The sequence below is a fragment of the Capra hircus genome, chromosome 28, assembly GCF_001704415.2.
Source record: "Capra hircus breed San Clemente chromosome 28, ASM170441v1, whole genome shotgun sequence".
Classification (NCBI taxonomy): domain Eukaryota; kingdom Metazoa; phylum Chordata; class Mammalia; order Artiodactyla; family Bovidae; genus Capra; species Capra hircus.
This window is the reverse complement of record NC_030835.1, coordinates 13,012,645-13,028,600: the sequence shown is the minus strand read 5'-3', so window position 1 is coordinate 13,028,600 and position 15,956 is coordinate 13,012,645. Positions and strand designations below refer to the sequence as shown.

The window sequence follows — 15,956 nt, the reverse complement described above, 5'->3', positions numbered from 1 at the left end:
TGGCTGAAGACACATATGTTCTGGCTTCCCATGGGCTACCCAAAAGCTGTCCATCTCTTTAGCAACCTGCATGCTGAAGGTTTCCACAGGAGCGTGTGTGCCCTCTGGCCATGGTGTGATGCTGGAGGGACTGGCTCCTAGGCACCACGTCTAACGACAGAGGCTCTTCCTCTCCTCTGCCCTCCGTTGCTGTCTTGGGCTGGTACCTACTGACAGTCTCCTGGGAGGTGCAGGGCTGTTTGCACGTGAAGCTGCAAAGGCAATGGGAAGGGCATTCCCATGGCTCCAATCAGTCCACACCTCTGCCGTCACCAGAGAGAGGCACAGCAGCCTGATGGGGACCCCCAGACTCCACTCTCCCCTCCCCCACCCCGCCCATGAAGTGTGGGTGCTGGAGACAAAAGGCACGCTCGCCGATTTAGAACACAAATACATAAATTTTTAATCTGCGAAAAATACAAAATGAAACCATGTACAAGTTATGTACAAACCCTTTTTACAAGACAAGAGAGTTATCACTGGTTGTTACAGATGACAGGGTAGATCATTTCAGAGCACCAGCATTTAATCTCTCCTCCGATTTGGTTAGGTCCTAGTAATCCGCCATCAACATCATCATGCCAACGGTCAAACATTTGAAAGACAGATGAATAAGCCACGCTCTTTTTCCTTAATGAACAAGTAGGCTGACCTCTGTGTAAGCATACTTTTCTTTTTTTCTTTATCCCCTGAAGAAACATTGAGTGTAGGTTTTGGTGTTAAGTAAGGGACGGTTTCTTTTCAGCATCTGGGGGGTGGGATGTGAGCCAGAAGTTTTACGCAGGATGTGATTGTGCCACCTGGGAATGGAACGTTTTTAATTAGGATTTCCAGGCAGACCTTGGTTTATGTTTGAAATGTTGCAGTTCTGGTCGAATGTGTCAGGCTGTACTCAGTGGAAGGCAGGGAGGGGGCAGGCTGCTCTGGGGTGGGGGGATGGGGTGCTTTGGAAATGGGGCTCCATCAACCTTGGCGGGGCTCCCCTACCTGCCGGCTGCCTTCTCACACTGACCCTGAATCCCAGCTGACAGCCGCTCCGTTTGCCCTGGCAGGCACGTGTCGGTGCCGTGCGTACATTTCCATCTAAGATTCTGAGCAGCGGGCCCAGGCATGCTTCCCAAGGCAGGCCCACTGAAGACCTTCGGAGTCACTTCTGTCCCTACTCTGCCAAATAGCAAGGTGGAGGAGAAGAAACACAGACATCCTCAAGGGGATAAACAGACCAAAGGAAAGCTTTTTAAATTTGAAATCTACCTAGAAATTAAGGTTGGTTTCACCGAGTCAAAGACCCTCTCTCCTCTTGCTGTATGTCCAGAAAAGCCACTGAAGCAAGACTGTCGGTTCTGTTTCAGCAACGCTGAAACCAAAGCCGCCAGGATGTGGGAACGGGGGACAGCGGAATGACAAGCTCAGGGAGGCAACAGGGAAAGCACACCTCAGGGTCCCTCCCTTTGGGTCCTTCTCTGGGAAGAGTTCCAGTGGCCTAAAAGTCCTGTGCAAGCTCCCTACGGCATCCAAAGTAACACAGAGCACAGCCCGACTGCCTGCCAGAGCCAGGCACCCTGACAAACTCCACAGCAAACACGCAATGTCCCTGCCCTCTTCAACTGAGTCCTTTTACTTCTTACTTCCAAGTCACTGTCTCCTCCATCTCCAGCCTCATATATGACCCACCCTCCCTTTCTCTTAATGTTTCCATCTCTATTAGTTCCCCTTTTGCTGATTCTGGAGTAGCTGAGATCTCCTTTCCCAGCAGCTTCTACTTTTTTTTTTTCCTTTTAGCCCGTAAAAGTACAGTTGCCCTTGCCACATTCTGCTGCCTTCGAAAACCCCTCCACACTCATCCTTCCTCCTTTAGAGACCCAGCCACACTGTGTACATATCTCTGTGCTTCTGATGTCCAGATCCCACAGGACCTGCTGTGACCCTCTTCCCAGCTCCATTTTCCTCCATGCCTTTCGACTGCCAGACCTGCCTATATAGATAACGTTCAGCTTCTTCCACTTTGAACTAATTAATACAACAGTTCTCAGCTACCTGCATTCTTTTCTGTTCCTCCACAAGTTTCTTGTATTGAGGTCCAAATTAAGTGTTCCTTTCACAAAGGATCATTCCTAGGTTCACAACCATTGCCCCAACCCCCAGCCCTCAAACCAACCTCTGTACTGCCAGCAGAGCTTCTACAGCTATGAGTATCAGTAACACTTATTTGAGGAAGGTAGGACTTCACATGCCGAGTTTTCACTTGGAGTTTGTTTGAGTTGGACGCTCTGACTTTGAGAACTCCATGCTGCTGAGAAAATGTTCAGCATATCTGCCCTTGATGACTTCCAGGAAGAAGTGACTTCTCAAAACATACGATCTAAAAATGCACAGGTTCATTTTTGCACAAGTTCAATTCATCACTCTTTGTTTAAAACACTGAGTGACTTTCCATGACTTTCTAGATGAAGCCTCAACATCTTAGCTTGGCCCTGAAGACAAGTTAGTTTCTAGTGCCTCCTCTGAAGTCTCATCTTTGTTTCCCTCCGCTTCCATAGAGAATGGACAGATTCTGCAGTGGAATACCATGTCCAATTTGAATGACTGGTTTAGTCACTTATAAGGTAGGGTGACTCATATCCCAGTTGGTTTGTATTTTTTTCTCTCTTTCTACCCCTCTGCCTTCTTTCGCCCCTTCTTTTTTTTTAAACTGAGATTCTTTTTGACAAAGAAAAATGGTAGAGAAATGTTAGAAATGTAGCAAAGAAATACCTGGTTTACTAATGAGAAGGAAAAAAAAAAAATCAAATCAACAGAGGACAGGAAATGAAGTGAGAAGTAAGACTAGTAACAGACTAGCAACTTCCTAGTGCCTGGATTCATATCCAGAATCTGGGAGCTGTGAGCCTCTAACTACATATTGGAGATATGGGTTAGAGAGGAAGGGATTGATGGAAATTGAGCCAATAAAAAAGGCAGGCTGGCATGAAATTGAGAAGAAAATCCTAGGAATACACAGAAAAATCACATCAAAGTGACTCAGGTGACTTTAAATTTTGAAATTTGTATTTTGACCCTAAAGAGATTCCGAAATGTAAAGCAGAGGAACAAATCTAACTACCGTGTGCCCAGAGTGGAAGGGGCACCACCCTCAGGAGCCCTGCTTGGGCAATGCTGCAGGACGGACAGAACGGGGTTTTCTCCATGCTCCCACTTTTAACTCAGATCACATCCTCTCGGATCTGAAAAGGACCTTAGGAGTCATCTAGATGAATCACTTTCATTTACAAATGAGGTCACTGAAACTCAGAGAGTTTCAAGAACATTTTCTAAGTGTAGAGCTAGTTATCTGCAGATGTAGCTTGTTGAACCATCATAATTAAAACGTAAGTAGGAAACTTGGATTCTTTTGCTTTTAGACATGAAAACATCCCCAATGTTATTGCTTTCTCACTTTCTTCCCTTCTAACCCTAACCAAACAGTTCTAATTCCCTGTTTGTTTAAAGTCCTCAATTAAATTTTTTACAAAGTACATCATAAGATGGCCCAGGCTTTGGAAGGAAAGAGCTTCTGGGTGTTCCGTGTATGCCTTAGTCACAACCACTTTTACTGAAGGTGTTTTATCTTGGCTCAAGACTATTTTAAGGTACAAAATTGCTCAGATGAAACTGCGAGTTATCTTAAGGAAAAAGATGATGATGATGCTTTGATAAGTAGGTGCTTTCTGCTTTTGCAATAGATTGTTGGAGAGTCTGATTCCCAAAGCACTTGAGTTATTAATTTAGAAAAATGGCTTTTCTGGAATCCTAAAGTGGGATGAGACATCAGAACCTTATAACACAGACTATACTAATGATAGCCATCAGTGGTCTATGCTGAATGTAGCCAGGAAGAGGGGTCTGTCAGAGGGTGGTGAGGACTTCCTCCAGGCCAGAGAGCTCACCAAATAGAAACAAACCAGGAAGCTCTGGCATTCCTCCAAGCCCTTCAATGATCTCCTGATCTTGTTTCTGTTTTCGTTTCACTTTCCATCTACCAGGTATGAGTTTTTGCCAAAGGAGCCAACAACCAGCCATTTTATAGATTTCCTTTTTTTAAAAAAAATGCATAGCTGTGTTTTCTGGCCCCTAACAATTCATTATGAACAAAGGCAAAACAGCATGACTTTGCTCTACCTTAGAAGGAAATGGATTCTTGCCAACTGAAGGGAAGCCCTTGGCTTTAGGAAACTATCTTTGCCATTTTGATTTGAAAAAAAAAAAAAGTTTATATTCAGACCTCTAGTTGTAAAGAGCATGGAGTTTGTACTTGCGTTTCCACTGTGCCTCGGTTTGGAGAGATGGGGAAGAGAGGGCAGCGGGCATGGGACATTGTGGCCTAACATTCTCTAATGGAAGGACATTTAGGTGGTGGCCATCACTGCCTGCCAGAGGAGACCAAATAGTTAAGACAAATTCAGAAATGGTTATCAAGTTATCAGTAACCCACTAGGGTTCATGAAGGAAAGAAGAGCGTGGGTTGATGTACTAAGAATGTACACGAAGGTGACCCCAATGCAAAATTATTATGTATAATAGAAGAAGTCCTAGCTTTCAGAAAAGTTGTTAAATCTTAGCAAGGGATCCACCCCCACAAACCCATTTAACTTCTGTTGGAAACCAAGAAATGTGTATAAGCCTGAATAGAGACTGCTGACGTCATTTTAGTCTGCTGAGTAGACTAGTGATTGGTTATAAGTAGTTTTTAAACAATCCAATTGGACATACAGTATATTCACAATACTTTTACAGAACTATTTCTACAAAATGTGACGACAGGGTAACCACAGTCTGACAAGTCACTTCAGGACGACGCCTACAAGGTGGAAACACGACATTGGCTCTGCAGGGACCAGACAGAGTTGGAAGCTCATTTTGCCTATGGTGGTAATTGGAGTACTTAGTGGACATGTTACCATGATGGTTTCATTGCTTGGCTCTGATCTGATTTGCAGTAACATAGTATGTGCCACGGGGTCATGGCCTAATGGAAGAGATAGCATGGGACTTCGGGGGGATATTTTGGTTAGTTAGTTTTGGGTTTTTTTTTGAGTGTCCACAATTAACATTTTTAAGAAAATAAAAATCATACTCATGCTGCTCCAGAGACCCTGATGATTCTATCAAAGACTTATCATTTCGAAGTTGAAAATCGTTTGGAATGGAATGATTGCTGGGATGCTGGGACACTGAGCATGCAAACACCAGAGCTCAGACACGTCAGAATTGTGTCTGATGGCTAGAGAAATCTTTTTTGACCACAGTTTGAAGTGGCTGATACATAAAGTTTCATCGCTGGTAATTTTCGAAGGCCTTTTCTAATAGCCTGTATTAAGTGTATCTGTAGCTGTTCTTGTGTTGTTATTTTTAGGTTGCTGTAACAAGTTTCTGTGTTTTGTCCCAGCAACTAAAGGAAAGCCTGCAAAATTTAGATCTGGGCAAAAGTCGTCTCCTCAATCATAAAACTTTTCTGGCTTTTACACAAAAACTCAGTGCATCGCATATATGTGTTATCCCATCCTATTGTTAAGTAGAACTATTAATTGATGTTTACAAACTTTCAGGCTAAAAGCCCTGGACCTGGGAGATGGGGAGAGAGTCCACCAGACCTTACCAAAGTTGAAATTACTTGCTTGGTTGGTTTGGAGGTATGAAATGAGAAGCATAACAGCAGGTAGGAGTCCCCGCCATTGGGACAACAAACAGAGAAATGTCTTCTGTGCATCTGGTCCTCAACTTCCACATCCCAGGCATGCTCACAACCCTTCTGGTATTGTTAGTTGACAGGGTAAACCCGATCTGGCATTTGTAGAAAAGCTGCAAGAAGGTCTTCCCTTTAAATATACGAACAAAAGGATAAGAAATACAGGATGAAAACTAAAACTACAAAAATATGACTTTTGAAAGTGAAAATTAAGTGTTTCCATTTATTAAGAGCTGGTGTCAGTGTAGCCAAAATACACATCCATCCAGGAAATTCACCTGCCCCCTTTTGTCTTTTTTTTTTTTAATTTACTAAAATACATGTTTACATTATTGGGTCATTTTAAAATTGTCTTAATAATCCAGTATCCTTAATTACAAGTAATTGTGGTGGTGACCATCACTCTCCTCAAAGAAAGAGATAAAGAAGAGAAATAATGCATTAAGGAGTCTGGCCACTTAGGCATTTTGATTTTGCATTGTTAGACATAGGGAAGATATTTGACAATGAGAAAAAAAGAAAAAATATATATTTTCTTTCTAATAAATAAAAATAATTTAAAATGCTAGAGGCTATACAGGACTATTTTAGTATGTTCATTTATAAATGAAATCATTTTCTTTTCCAAAATACATGGAAGCAATATTCAAGGCAGACAAGGAGAAAGATCTGTCTATTTTTCTTGCAATTCTTGCTTATCCTAACGTTTCCACCAGTGATTCAGCATGTTAAGAGGAAGAAAAGTCACGTCACCATTTATGAAGTTTGTCAGGCTTTAAAAAAAATAGTTCTGGTCTCCTGGGAGTCAACATTCATCTTCAACTTCTCTGATTGGTGGAATCAAGCTGCTTGTGGATTTATATTGGTTGATCTGGTTAGCCATGTGGGTACTCATGGGCTTGATTTGAATGTTTCTGGGATAGGCATTATCCGGTTCATCTGTAAACCATTTCTTTTCTGCTAAAGGGCAAAACGGATAGAGAACAAGAAGGAGAAATTAGAAGCTTAATTAGTCCTAGGCCAAAGATTTTGGAAAGTTCATTGAAAAATGCAAAAAGGTAATCAAGAGAAGCTGACAGTGAGTAGTTGCTAAAAGAGACGGCAAGTGTAGGGAGAACCCCAGAACCTGAAACATACCTCTGTAGCAAGTGACGAACCAACGGGCTATTGGGACCTGGAGGCACCAGGGGTGGACTTCAGAGAATAAAGAGGGGTTGGAAGATTAACTCTGGCAGTGTTCTCTGGGGTTCCTTTGGTGGCCTGAAAAGCTTTGGTGGTGAGGAGATGACGAATATAACAAGAATTAGGCATGGGTGTTGCACCTAAAGACAGACTTGTGCATCCATTGATTTGAGTGGAGATGAAGGGTTACTGTCCCTTCCACAGACTGAGATCAAGAATCCGCTGCAGGGTTTCCTCCTCCCAGCCTTTAACTGGTTTTGCTTGTACAAGCTCACTTAGAGGTATATCTTAATTACAACACTCCTTTATTTCTTCTGAAGCCAGTTTTGGGAGTCTTAAAGTAAGCCCACAGATTTTTGCTGGCCAGTGAGGGTGAAACATTAGATTAGCAACCAATGTTTTAAAAGGCTTTTGAGATGGCTTTAATTTCAATAAAACTCTCTGTTGGTATGGAGTTATGAAAAGAATTCCTAGTGGCACTATCTTAACTGACTATAATCACCCAAGCTGTCAACAAGGGAGCTTGACAGAGCCTTGGCATTTCATTCTCACCCTAGATCCAGAGATGGCTGAAGAGAATGCTGAGTCAGGGCATTCAGAGGCTGGGGTGAGGATGAAATGGCCTAGCATCCTCCCGGCAGTTAGTGCTATTTCACAAGACTCAGCCCTTATCCCTACCTCTTTTTGCACTGGAATATTCTGGGAAAACAGCCACGTGTATAGATACAAAGTAACTGGGGCAAACAGTGCATTCTAACTTGAGAATCATATGCCTCATTTTAGTGGCTTTTAGGAAAAGCAAAGAAAAAGGAAAAAGCTTTCATGCATGCCCACTGCTATAGAGACGATGGCCTCTCTGGCCTCCTCTTCTGTCTTTCAGAACAATTCATAACTGCCTTGTCGGTGGTCCTGGCTGGATATGTTAACAAAATTGCTCACCTGGCTTGATCCTGATAGAGGACCATGTGTATGTGTCCCTGTATGGCTAATGGTCTATGGGTCCGACACCTACGATCAGCTCCTGACCACTCTGCTTGTCTCTCCTTGGTCCATGCTTCCTCTTGCTGTGTCCAGGGCCCTGGGTCCCCAGTGTAGACACTAAACTAAGTTGAGCCTGGAGAAAGCTCACTCACTACCCTTTGTTCAGCAGCTCGGTGTACCCCCTCCTCAGGAAACTTCCTGCCTCTTGCATCATTCTCCACCCCCCTCTCCTTCCTGCACTGGCTCTCTCACCTATTATAATTAAGTTCACTTTGATTTGAACAGATTGGACGATAGGAATTCATAATGCTACATCCTCACAGTGAAGCTAACTGATTAAGTGCTTTAAATTATTCCCCCTGACAGAATGATAAAGTTACAATCTGTTCTGAGATGATCTACAGCTTGCCAGACTCCTACAGCTTCTTTCTACATTCATTTATCTTTTTGTCAAGCAGAGTTTTTTTTTTTTTCCTCCTAAGCTTCAATTCCATAGATCTTTTAAAGTCATCAGCACATCTGAATTATTAATGAGGCTTTAGAGGCAAGGTTCCTGATGGGCTGGTTAAAAAAGGTTGTATAGAAATCCGGGACTATGTACACATCAAAATAATTTCAGCTCCATTTAAAAAACCATTTAGTTGAAGTGAGACATAGATGAACCATTACGCATTTGTGGAAACCAATTTTTTTGTGATCTATGATTAAACTAACCTTTCAGAGAGGAGTAAAGTATGATGGTTATCATGTTTTAAAAGCATTGCCAGGCCGATGAAACAATTTCAAACTCTGACTTTTTCCAATGGTTTGTGTGTAAGGATGATTTTCAGAAGAGCTGAACCCAGTGTCTGTGCTGTTTGCCTGAGCTGCCCTTGGTTTTGGCTGTACCCTTCTGTGGACTGATTTTGCAAAAGGATTTAGTGCTAGGTTGGACATGCCAGGTTGGAAGGGAGAGTGAACTCTGCTGATGGAAACGAGTAGGTCTTCTGGGTGAAAGACCTAAGACAGCTGCAATTTGCTGAAATTTTTACAACTGGTGCAGAGAATAATTGTTCAGAATTTAGTCTTTACAGTTCAACTCAAAGTTGGCATTTTGACCTTTCACGGCAGAGAGAGTATCAATTTCCTTCTGCTGTCTGTAAGAAAGAGAGCATTATTTCCCCATTTAAGTGCCTTTCTCTCTTTCCTTTTACATTTCTTGCCATAAAAATAATCTAAGCAGAGTCATCCCTGTGTTGGCCATTCAGCTTCTGCACAGAAAGGAGTTGTTTTAAAGCATATCCTGGTGATGAGCCTGAGAAACAGGCTTTTTAATTCAGGTGCCTTGTAAGATATAAACAGCTGTGTTGTTGGAGACTTGGTTAGATAAGATGTTGAAGACATGGAAACAGATGAATGCTAAAATGGGTAGGGGCAAAGGTGCTTCTCCCAAAAGGCTTGATAGGAACCACACTTTAATGACTGCCGGTCATTCTGCTCCAATGGAGAGAGCCTTGCTACAATGACACTTTGGGTTATCGAACTTTCCAAAGAAGGAGCTGCATCACTGGGTGCTTACAAAACTGGCCATAAGGAAGAGTACTCAGGCAAGGAATTCAAGAGAGTGCTGGAGTGGTCCAAGGTCAATCCAAAGCCCTGAGCTGGTCTCCTATTCCTGTCATATCCCACAAGCCAGAAAGATTTCTGGGGGCTTTATTTTTATCCCTAGAATGAGAAGGGCAATGGATCTGGTTTTGAGGCCCTCCTCCCTACCAAAGAAAAAGAAATTCATTTGTTAATAAGGTCTTGAAGATGTGGTACATGGTGTCATCACTGTGAGTAGAATGACTGACGTGCCTCAAGTCAAGGAAGAAGTGGCATTTCAGTCTGTGACAAGCAGGCTGATAATAAGATCAAACCCAGAAAATAACTGCAGAGAGTCATGACCCTGCCACTGGGAGGCATCACCTATCAAGACCAGACAGGCCACAAGCCATCCACTGCAACCAAGGAGATGGCAGAGGACCGCGGGTAAGGCCAAGGGCGTCTGGCTCGCTCACATACTAATTCCTGGCTCTGAGTGGGTTGTTACATAACTTATCTTAACTTCAGTTTCTCTTCTGTAAAATGAGGCTAATGATCTTTCTAATGATGTTGTTTGGATGAAAGGGGTTAGTGTCCATGAAGCACTTATCTACATACACGATACGTCAATGGGAGCTGTTAAGGCTATCAGTATTATTGGTAACATTAGGGGGCATTAGAGCATAAAGTTCATGGACTTTAGTTTTAAACACCTGTCTGGTATTTCCTGGCTGAGTGACTTCGAACAAATCTGTCCCTTGAATTCTGTATCTTTCAGATGGAAATACTAACTGCATCTACATCTGAGGCTGTCTGGAGAACTGAATGAGTTAATGTACATAAAGTGCTTAGAAGAATGTCTGACACACGGTAAGCACTTGGAGGGTGTTAGTTTTTAGTTATGGTTAGTTAACCATGCATAAGGTTAGCATGAATATGAGTACTCTCAGTGCCAAAGGACATAAGAATAGGTGATACTTGGTGTGATTACAGGGGTGGAGATTACAGTGTGTGATTACGGTGTGAACTAGGGGTGGAGAACTGAGGTGTGTAAACCTGGGTGCTGCCCAGAAGACTGGGGATTGTGCAGCAGAGATGGTGAAGAAGGATTTGACTGGATATCCCTCCTTAGGAAGAGGAGGAAAGGAAGGGGTGACAGCATTCAGGGGTGCTTGTGTCTTTGAAATATTGGCTTTCAACTTGGCAGGTGCCCTACCCCACCTGCAAGCCATCTGTGTCTTCCATTGCTACTTTCATCCCTGACATTTGAAGGTCTAGAATAAGGGTCAGGACTTCCTCCAGCCATGACGGATCCCAGAGGAGTGGGCTATGGCAGAGAGGGGCTCGTGATCTGGGCTGACGTAACTGCTGGGTTTTCGGCCAGCTGTGGGTTGTCAGTGCTGTGGGATCTGGCCTTTTCTCTCAACACTCCCAGGAGAAGAGCACATGAAAGGGGAGATGATGATACAGCAAAGGTATGTGGAATAATTGGGCCTTTTCTTGCTATACCACTAGCTGAGGTTGAAACAGAAAGGGTTTGAAAGGGAAAGATTCCATTTGGATAGAGATAATAATTGAGAACAGTAAGAGCTAACAAAGAGCTCAATCCTTCAAAGGTAATATTGTGTGAGAGCTTCTGAGAGCTAGTCTGGCCTTCACCCTCTGCCCAGCAGACCCCAAGGCCCCAGTGGACCCCACCCACCCCTACTGTCTCCTTTCCTTTCCATGGATAAAGTATGGCTCGAAAGGAAAACTGCAATAGAATCAGAGTAATTTTCCCTTATAAAAGCTGTCTTGCTCCTTTGCAGTTGTCCGGTGTGACCCCTTTTAACTGTAAGTCTGATGCTGGCGTTCCCTAAGCAGAACAACTGCTCCCTCCTGGCACTCCATAACGACTGACTTTCACTCCTCCCTTTCAAGTGGCAGGGGAATAATCCCTCTTACCTCCCTAGGTGATGGATGTACAACCTCCTGGTGGGACATAGTCTCTACCAGGTTAGTGACAGGTGCCCACATCTACTTCATCATCTTATGGCAAAGCAGTGATGGGCTGAAAGAAGCTGATTGAGACACTGATTTTTTTTTTTTTTTTTTACCCTGTCTTGACTTCTGCAGTCCCTGAAGTTTCTGCACCCTCTTCTTTCTCCTTCAGGAGCCTGTTGCTATAGAAACCTGGCAGGTTGATTTAATTGTCTCTATTGGGATACAGACACCTTTCAGCTTTTCCCATGCTGAAGAGGAGCCAGTCAAAAGGTTTTTCTGGTCATCTGGGATCTTGATGATGCTGGCAGAAGGCACAGTCACGTCTCTCCTCTCACTGAACTCACAGGACTGTTCCCTTCTCTCAGAAGCTGTGTACTCAGCCCAAGAAAGTGCCAACGGCATGATTGCACTATGAAACACCTCTAGGCATTCCTTGGATTGTTGTAAGATAAGCCAAGGAGGTGAAGATAATTTATCTAATGACTAAAGATAGAACAATATTTAAGATCAATTTATTTCAAAAATACTTATTGAGCACATATTGAGAATAGGGTTCTGGGTCATAGCCTGAATGGTCTTCCCTGGTGGCTCAGATGGTAAAGAATCTGCTTGCAATGCAGGAGACCTGGGTTCGATCCCTGGGTCTGGAAGATCCCCTGGAGAAAGAAATGGCTACACACTCCAGTATTCTGGCCTGGGAAATCCATGGACTGAGGAGACTGGCAGGCTACAGTCCGTGGAGTCACAAAAGAGTTGGACACTACTTATCGACTAAACAAACTCAGAATTTGAAACCTCTCCTAATCATGGTAGAAATGTCACTGTAAGGGTCCAAGTCTCTCTCCATCCATTTGAACTGGCTTCAGGAAGGGGCCTGGGTAGCAGCCATTAGGGATGTTGATTTCATGATCACCTGAGTGTTGAAGCTGAGGTTTCACTGGGCCTCCTGGTCTATCCATTTACTTAAGCTTTACCCCTTTCAAAGCCTAAAACAAATTGAACTGAATGGCTTACAAATTGTTTCTCTTTTAGAATGGTGCAGATAATTGAGTTTCTAGCTGTTGTTCTCTTTAAGTACACATACTTTCTCTTCAAATAACCTTTAACTTTCCACCCTGACCTACTTATTTTTTGGGTGGGGAGGGGGAAGAGGAGAGGTATCACATGAAAACCTTGAATACCTCCTTCCTAAGAGAACCTGAAAGAAGGATGAGAAGTTTGGGAGTCACATGGAAAACAATGGAAGAGAGTCTTCATTCAACTGAGGAAAGAACAATATAGTAGTTGGACTCATAAAAAACAGAAGTAATAATGATACCTTTTTCATCACTGAATATATCATTAGCCAAGTACAATTAGCTTTCAATTGTATGCCTGAAGTCCAGAGAACATCCCCAAATTTCACTGCAAGTCAGTCTGTTCCCACTCCATTCCCATCACAAGATCATCTCATCATAGCTGCTAACAGATTGTATAGAAAACGCATTTTGGATTTACTTCTTTCTATCTGCCCAATCTCTGGTTGGGATTTCACAAATGTCTGAAAGGCAGGTGGGAGAAGAGACCCAGGTAATACAGAGGCTGAATCATCAACCCCCAGATAACTGGGTATGGGCTATTGGGGTGATACATATAGCTGAACAGCTTTAATTTGGGAGTCATTCTGATCCAACTTCAAGAAGACCAATTTTTTTTTTTTTTTTTTTTTTTTACCATTAATAATCCTCCTGGTTTAAATCAAAAGGAGGGCAAACTATTCACCAAGAAGCAGGTTTGCCAAGTGGAAGAGCTGCAAATGTTTTCCAGAAAAGTTTATCACTTGGCATTATCACTTGATTTAGTTGGTCTTGCCAAGATAAACACAGAGATGTGGACAGACTGACGGGTACTCGGTTGGGGTGATGGTAATGGGGGGAGGTGGAGGAAGCTGGGTTTCTTGATGGGAAAATGCTTTTGGACTTGGAGCAAGGTACCAAGGTGGGCAGGGAGGCCACGTGCAGATTGAAAGGCAAGCCAGATGGAGAGAAGTTCCCCCCAGATTACCCAACCCCAACCCCAAGAACATCAAAACAAACTCTAAGGGGTCTAGCAGTAGCAGCAGGACAGCCTCATTGCACTGAGCAATTTAGAAAGTGGAGGAAGGGGGAGAAGAAGGAAGGGGAGAGGAGGGGAGGTGGGGAGGGGAGAAAAAAAAAGCAAAACGAAATAAATAAACCCACAAACAGAACAATAAAAATAAAAATAAACAAACCAATAACAGAATAAAATTTGTAACTCCTTTTTTTTTTTTAATTTCACAAAAGTTTTCACAAGGACAACGTTATAGAAGAAAACCCCCAGCAGTGGCTAGGTCATGCAGAACCATTAATTGTCATACCTTGGCCCATTCTATTCATCCTTGTTGCACTTTAGAGAGAGAAGTAAGCTATGTGAGTTTTACAACGCTTTTAAACTGTCATATTTCCTGTTGAGCACTTTAACTGGCACATTCTTATAGTTATAAATGTTCTGAGGGCATAACTTTATAACCTCCTTTGCAAAGAATGCATGAATAGCTCTTCATGATCCAAACCTAGGGGATATGTGTGTGTATGTATATATATACATATACATATATACGTATATATGTGTATATATATAATTATATATAAAAAGATAGTTGTATGTAATGTATAAATCAATACACAGGGACAAAAATAATTTGAAAAAATCTTCCACTCATAGGGCTTTTTAATATCCATGTATACAATGACTGCCCACTCGAATACTGATTGGAACACTGCCTTGCCCTGTCTTGGGTGTGGGGATGGAGATTTTGACTAAGCCTCACTATTTCGTCAGTAAAAGTGCTTGTCAATTCACACAGCAAGCAGATCTCAAAAACTATCATGCTTGGGGGGACAGGGGATTCAAAATCTAAACCCAAAACATTCACCATAAAAACACCTTTTTAGAGATGGTTACAGCTGTGACATTTTCCTCCCGCCCCTGCCAACACCTGTGCTGTTCAGTGAAATTTGTTTTCAAATAAACATTTCAAATATATATATATATAGCAGCCCAAGGCTAGTCCATCCTCACAAGAATTTGATTATGGTGGAGTTGGCCAATATTTAAGAACTACTGTACTTTGCCTAAAGCATGGTTTGCATGCATAAAATATCTGAAAACTGTATCTTGAAAAAAGGGTATTTCTCTACTTTTTTGCTCATGCTTACTAACTGTTTTAAAAAAGAAAGAAAGAAAATGAAAGAAAAAAAAGAAGTATACCAAAATGTATTTGGCTCACTGTTGCACTCTTTTTCTTCTCTCCCATCTGTTAATGACAAGGGGTCCTTCTCTATGACTGTCATTCACCTGCCTAAGTAGATTGGCTACGTTAAAGAAACTGACGATGAGGAATTTCTCCCACTGGCTTTCTGCTCTGGAACAGCCAGCATCATGCAGCTGTGCCAACAGTTGAAGCTGGCTTTTGTCTTTGTGGAGTCAACTGTGGCTTGATCCTCCTACATTCTGATTTATTTAGCATGCTGGCTTCTAGAAAAACATGATCCGCCGCTGGGTTTATCTTCCGCTCTCTCTACCACGGCCCCAGCCCTTGCTCCTCCATGGCACTGGGGCCCTAGCTGATCAAACAAAGGGGAGTAAAAAGGTCCCCAGAGAATGCGTGGAAAAATACTTGCTCTTTCCTGAGCATTATTTATTCTGTACATAAGGTAGGTAATTCACCTTTTAAAAGATGTGAAAGTCCCAGGAAGGCAGTTTTTAATGACTTACATCTGATATTTATGATACATATGGCTTTTCATCCCAAATGTCAAAAGTGAGAGAAAAAACATAGCTATTCATATGGCAGCATAAGGAGACAGAATAACAATATGCAATCAAACCTCTTTTCACTTAAATGAAATGACTTGCATTTGATACATCCAAGAGGGGAATACTAGTCTTTCTGCCACAGTAAGAGTAGAAATGTTCCTGTAGACTCTCAAAGGAAGTTAGCTCTGGGACAAAAGGCCTTGGTGAGTAACTAAAAAAAAATCTCCGATGTTCTAACAAGCAAGTGCATTTCATCACCTACCCAAATGGCAAAAGACTTTCAAATGCTTTGAGATACTTCGGCCCAGAGAGTAGAAACAACCGGTAGATATGTTTCTGTTGCTTTTGGGTTGCTTGTTTCAAATACGTGTGTGCGTGTATATATATATATATATATATATATATATATTATTGTGTATATGTAAAAAAAATCAAGAGAAGGAAAGAAAGGAAAGCAACAACAAAATTAAAACCCAAAGCACCCTGATAAAACTGATACATCAGAATAAACTTCTCTTCTACGCTAACTAAACTTGCTCTGCATACCTGACATGGGGATCACAAGCACTCCCTTCTCATCTGTGAACTCATTCCTGCAGTGAGCTATTTATGTCTGGAGCCATGCCTTTGGGTTATTTTTCCCCTAGAATCATAAATAACTTTT

The 15,956-nt window shown here is 42.3% G+C and overlaps 1 protein-coding gene across 23 annotated transcripts in view; it reads right to left on the bottom strand.

Moving 5' to 3' along the window:
* The window catches only part of KCNMA1 (potassium calcium-activated channel subfamily M alpha 1), a 768,728-nt gene continuing 753,195 nt past the window's right edge, over window positions 424-15,956 (bottom strand). For 7 of the 23 annotated variants that reach the window (XM_018042422.1, XM_018042398.1, XM_018042401.1 and 4 more), the window contains one exon: window positions 424-6,724. In XM_018042422.1, coding sequence (XP_017897911.1) covers window positions 6,700-6,724 — 25 coding nt within the window. In that variant the 3' untranslated portion in view covers window positions 424-6,699. Of the gene's footprint in view, window positions 6,725-13,748; window positions 13,880-15,956 lie in introns of those variants that run through there. The other 16 variants (XM_018042394.1, XM_018042395.1, XM_018042396.1 and 13 more) reach the window with 4 other exon arrangements.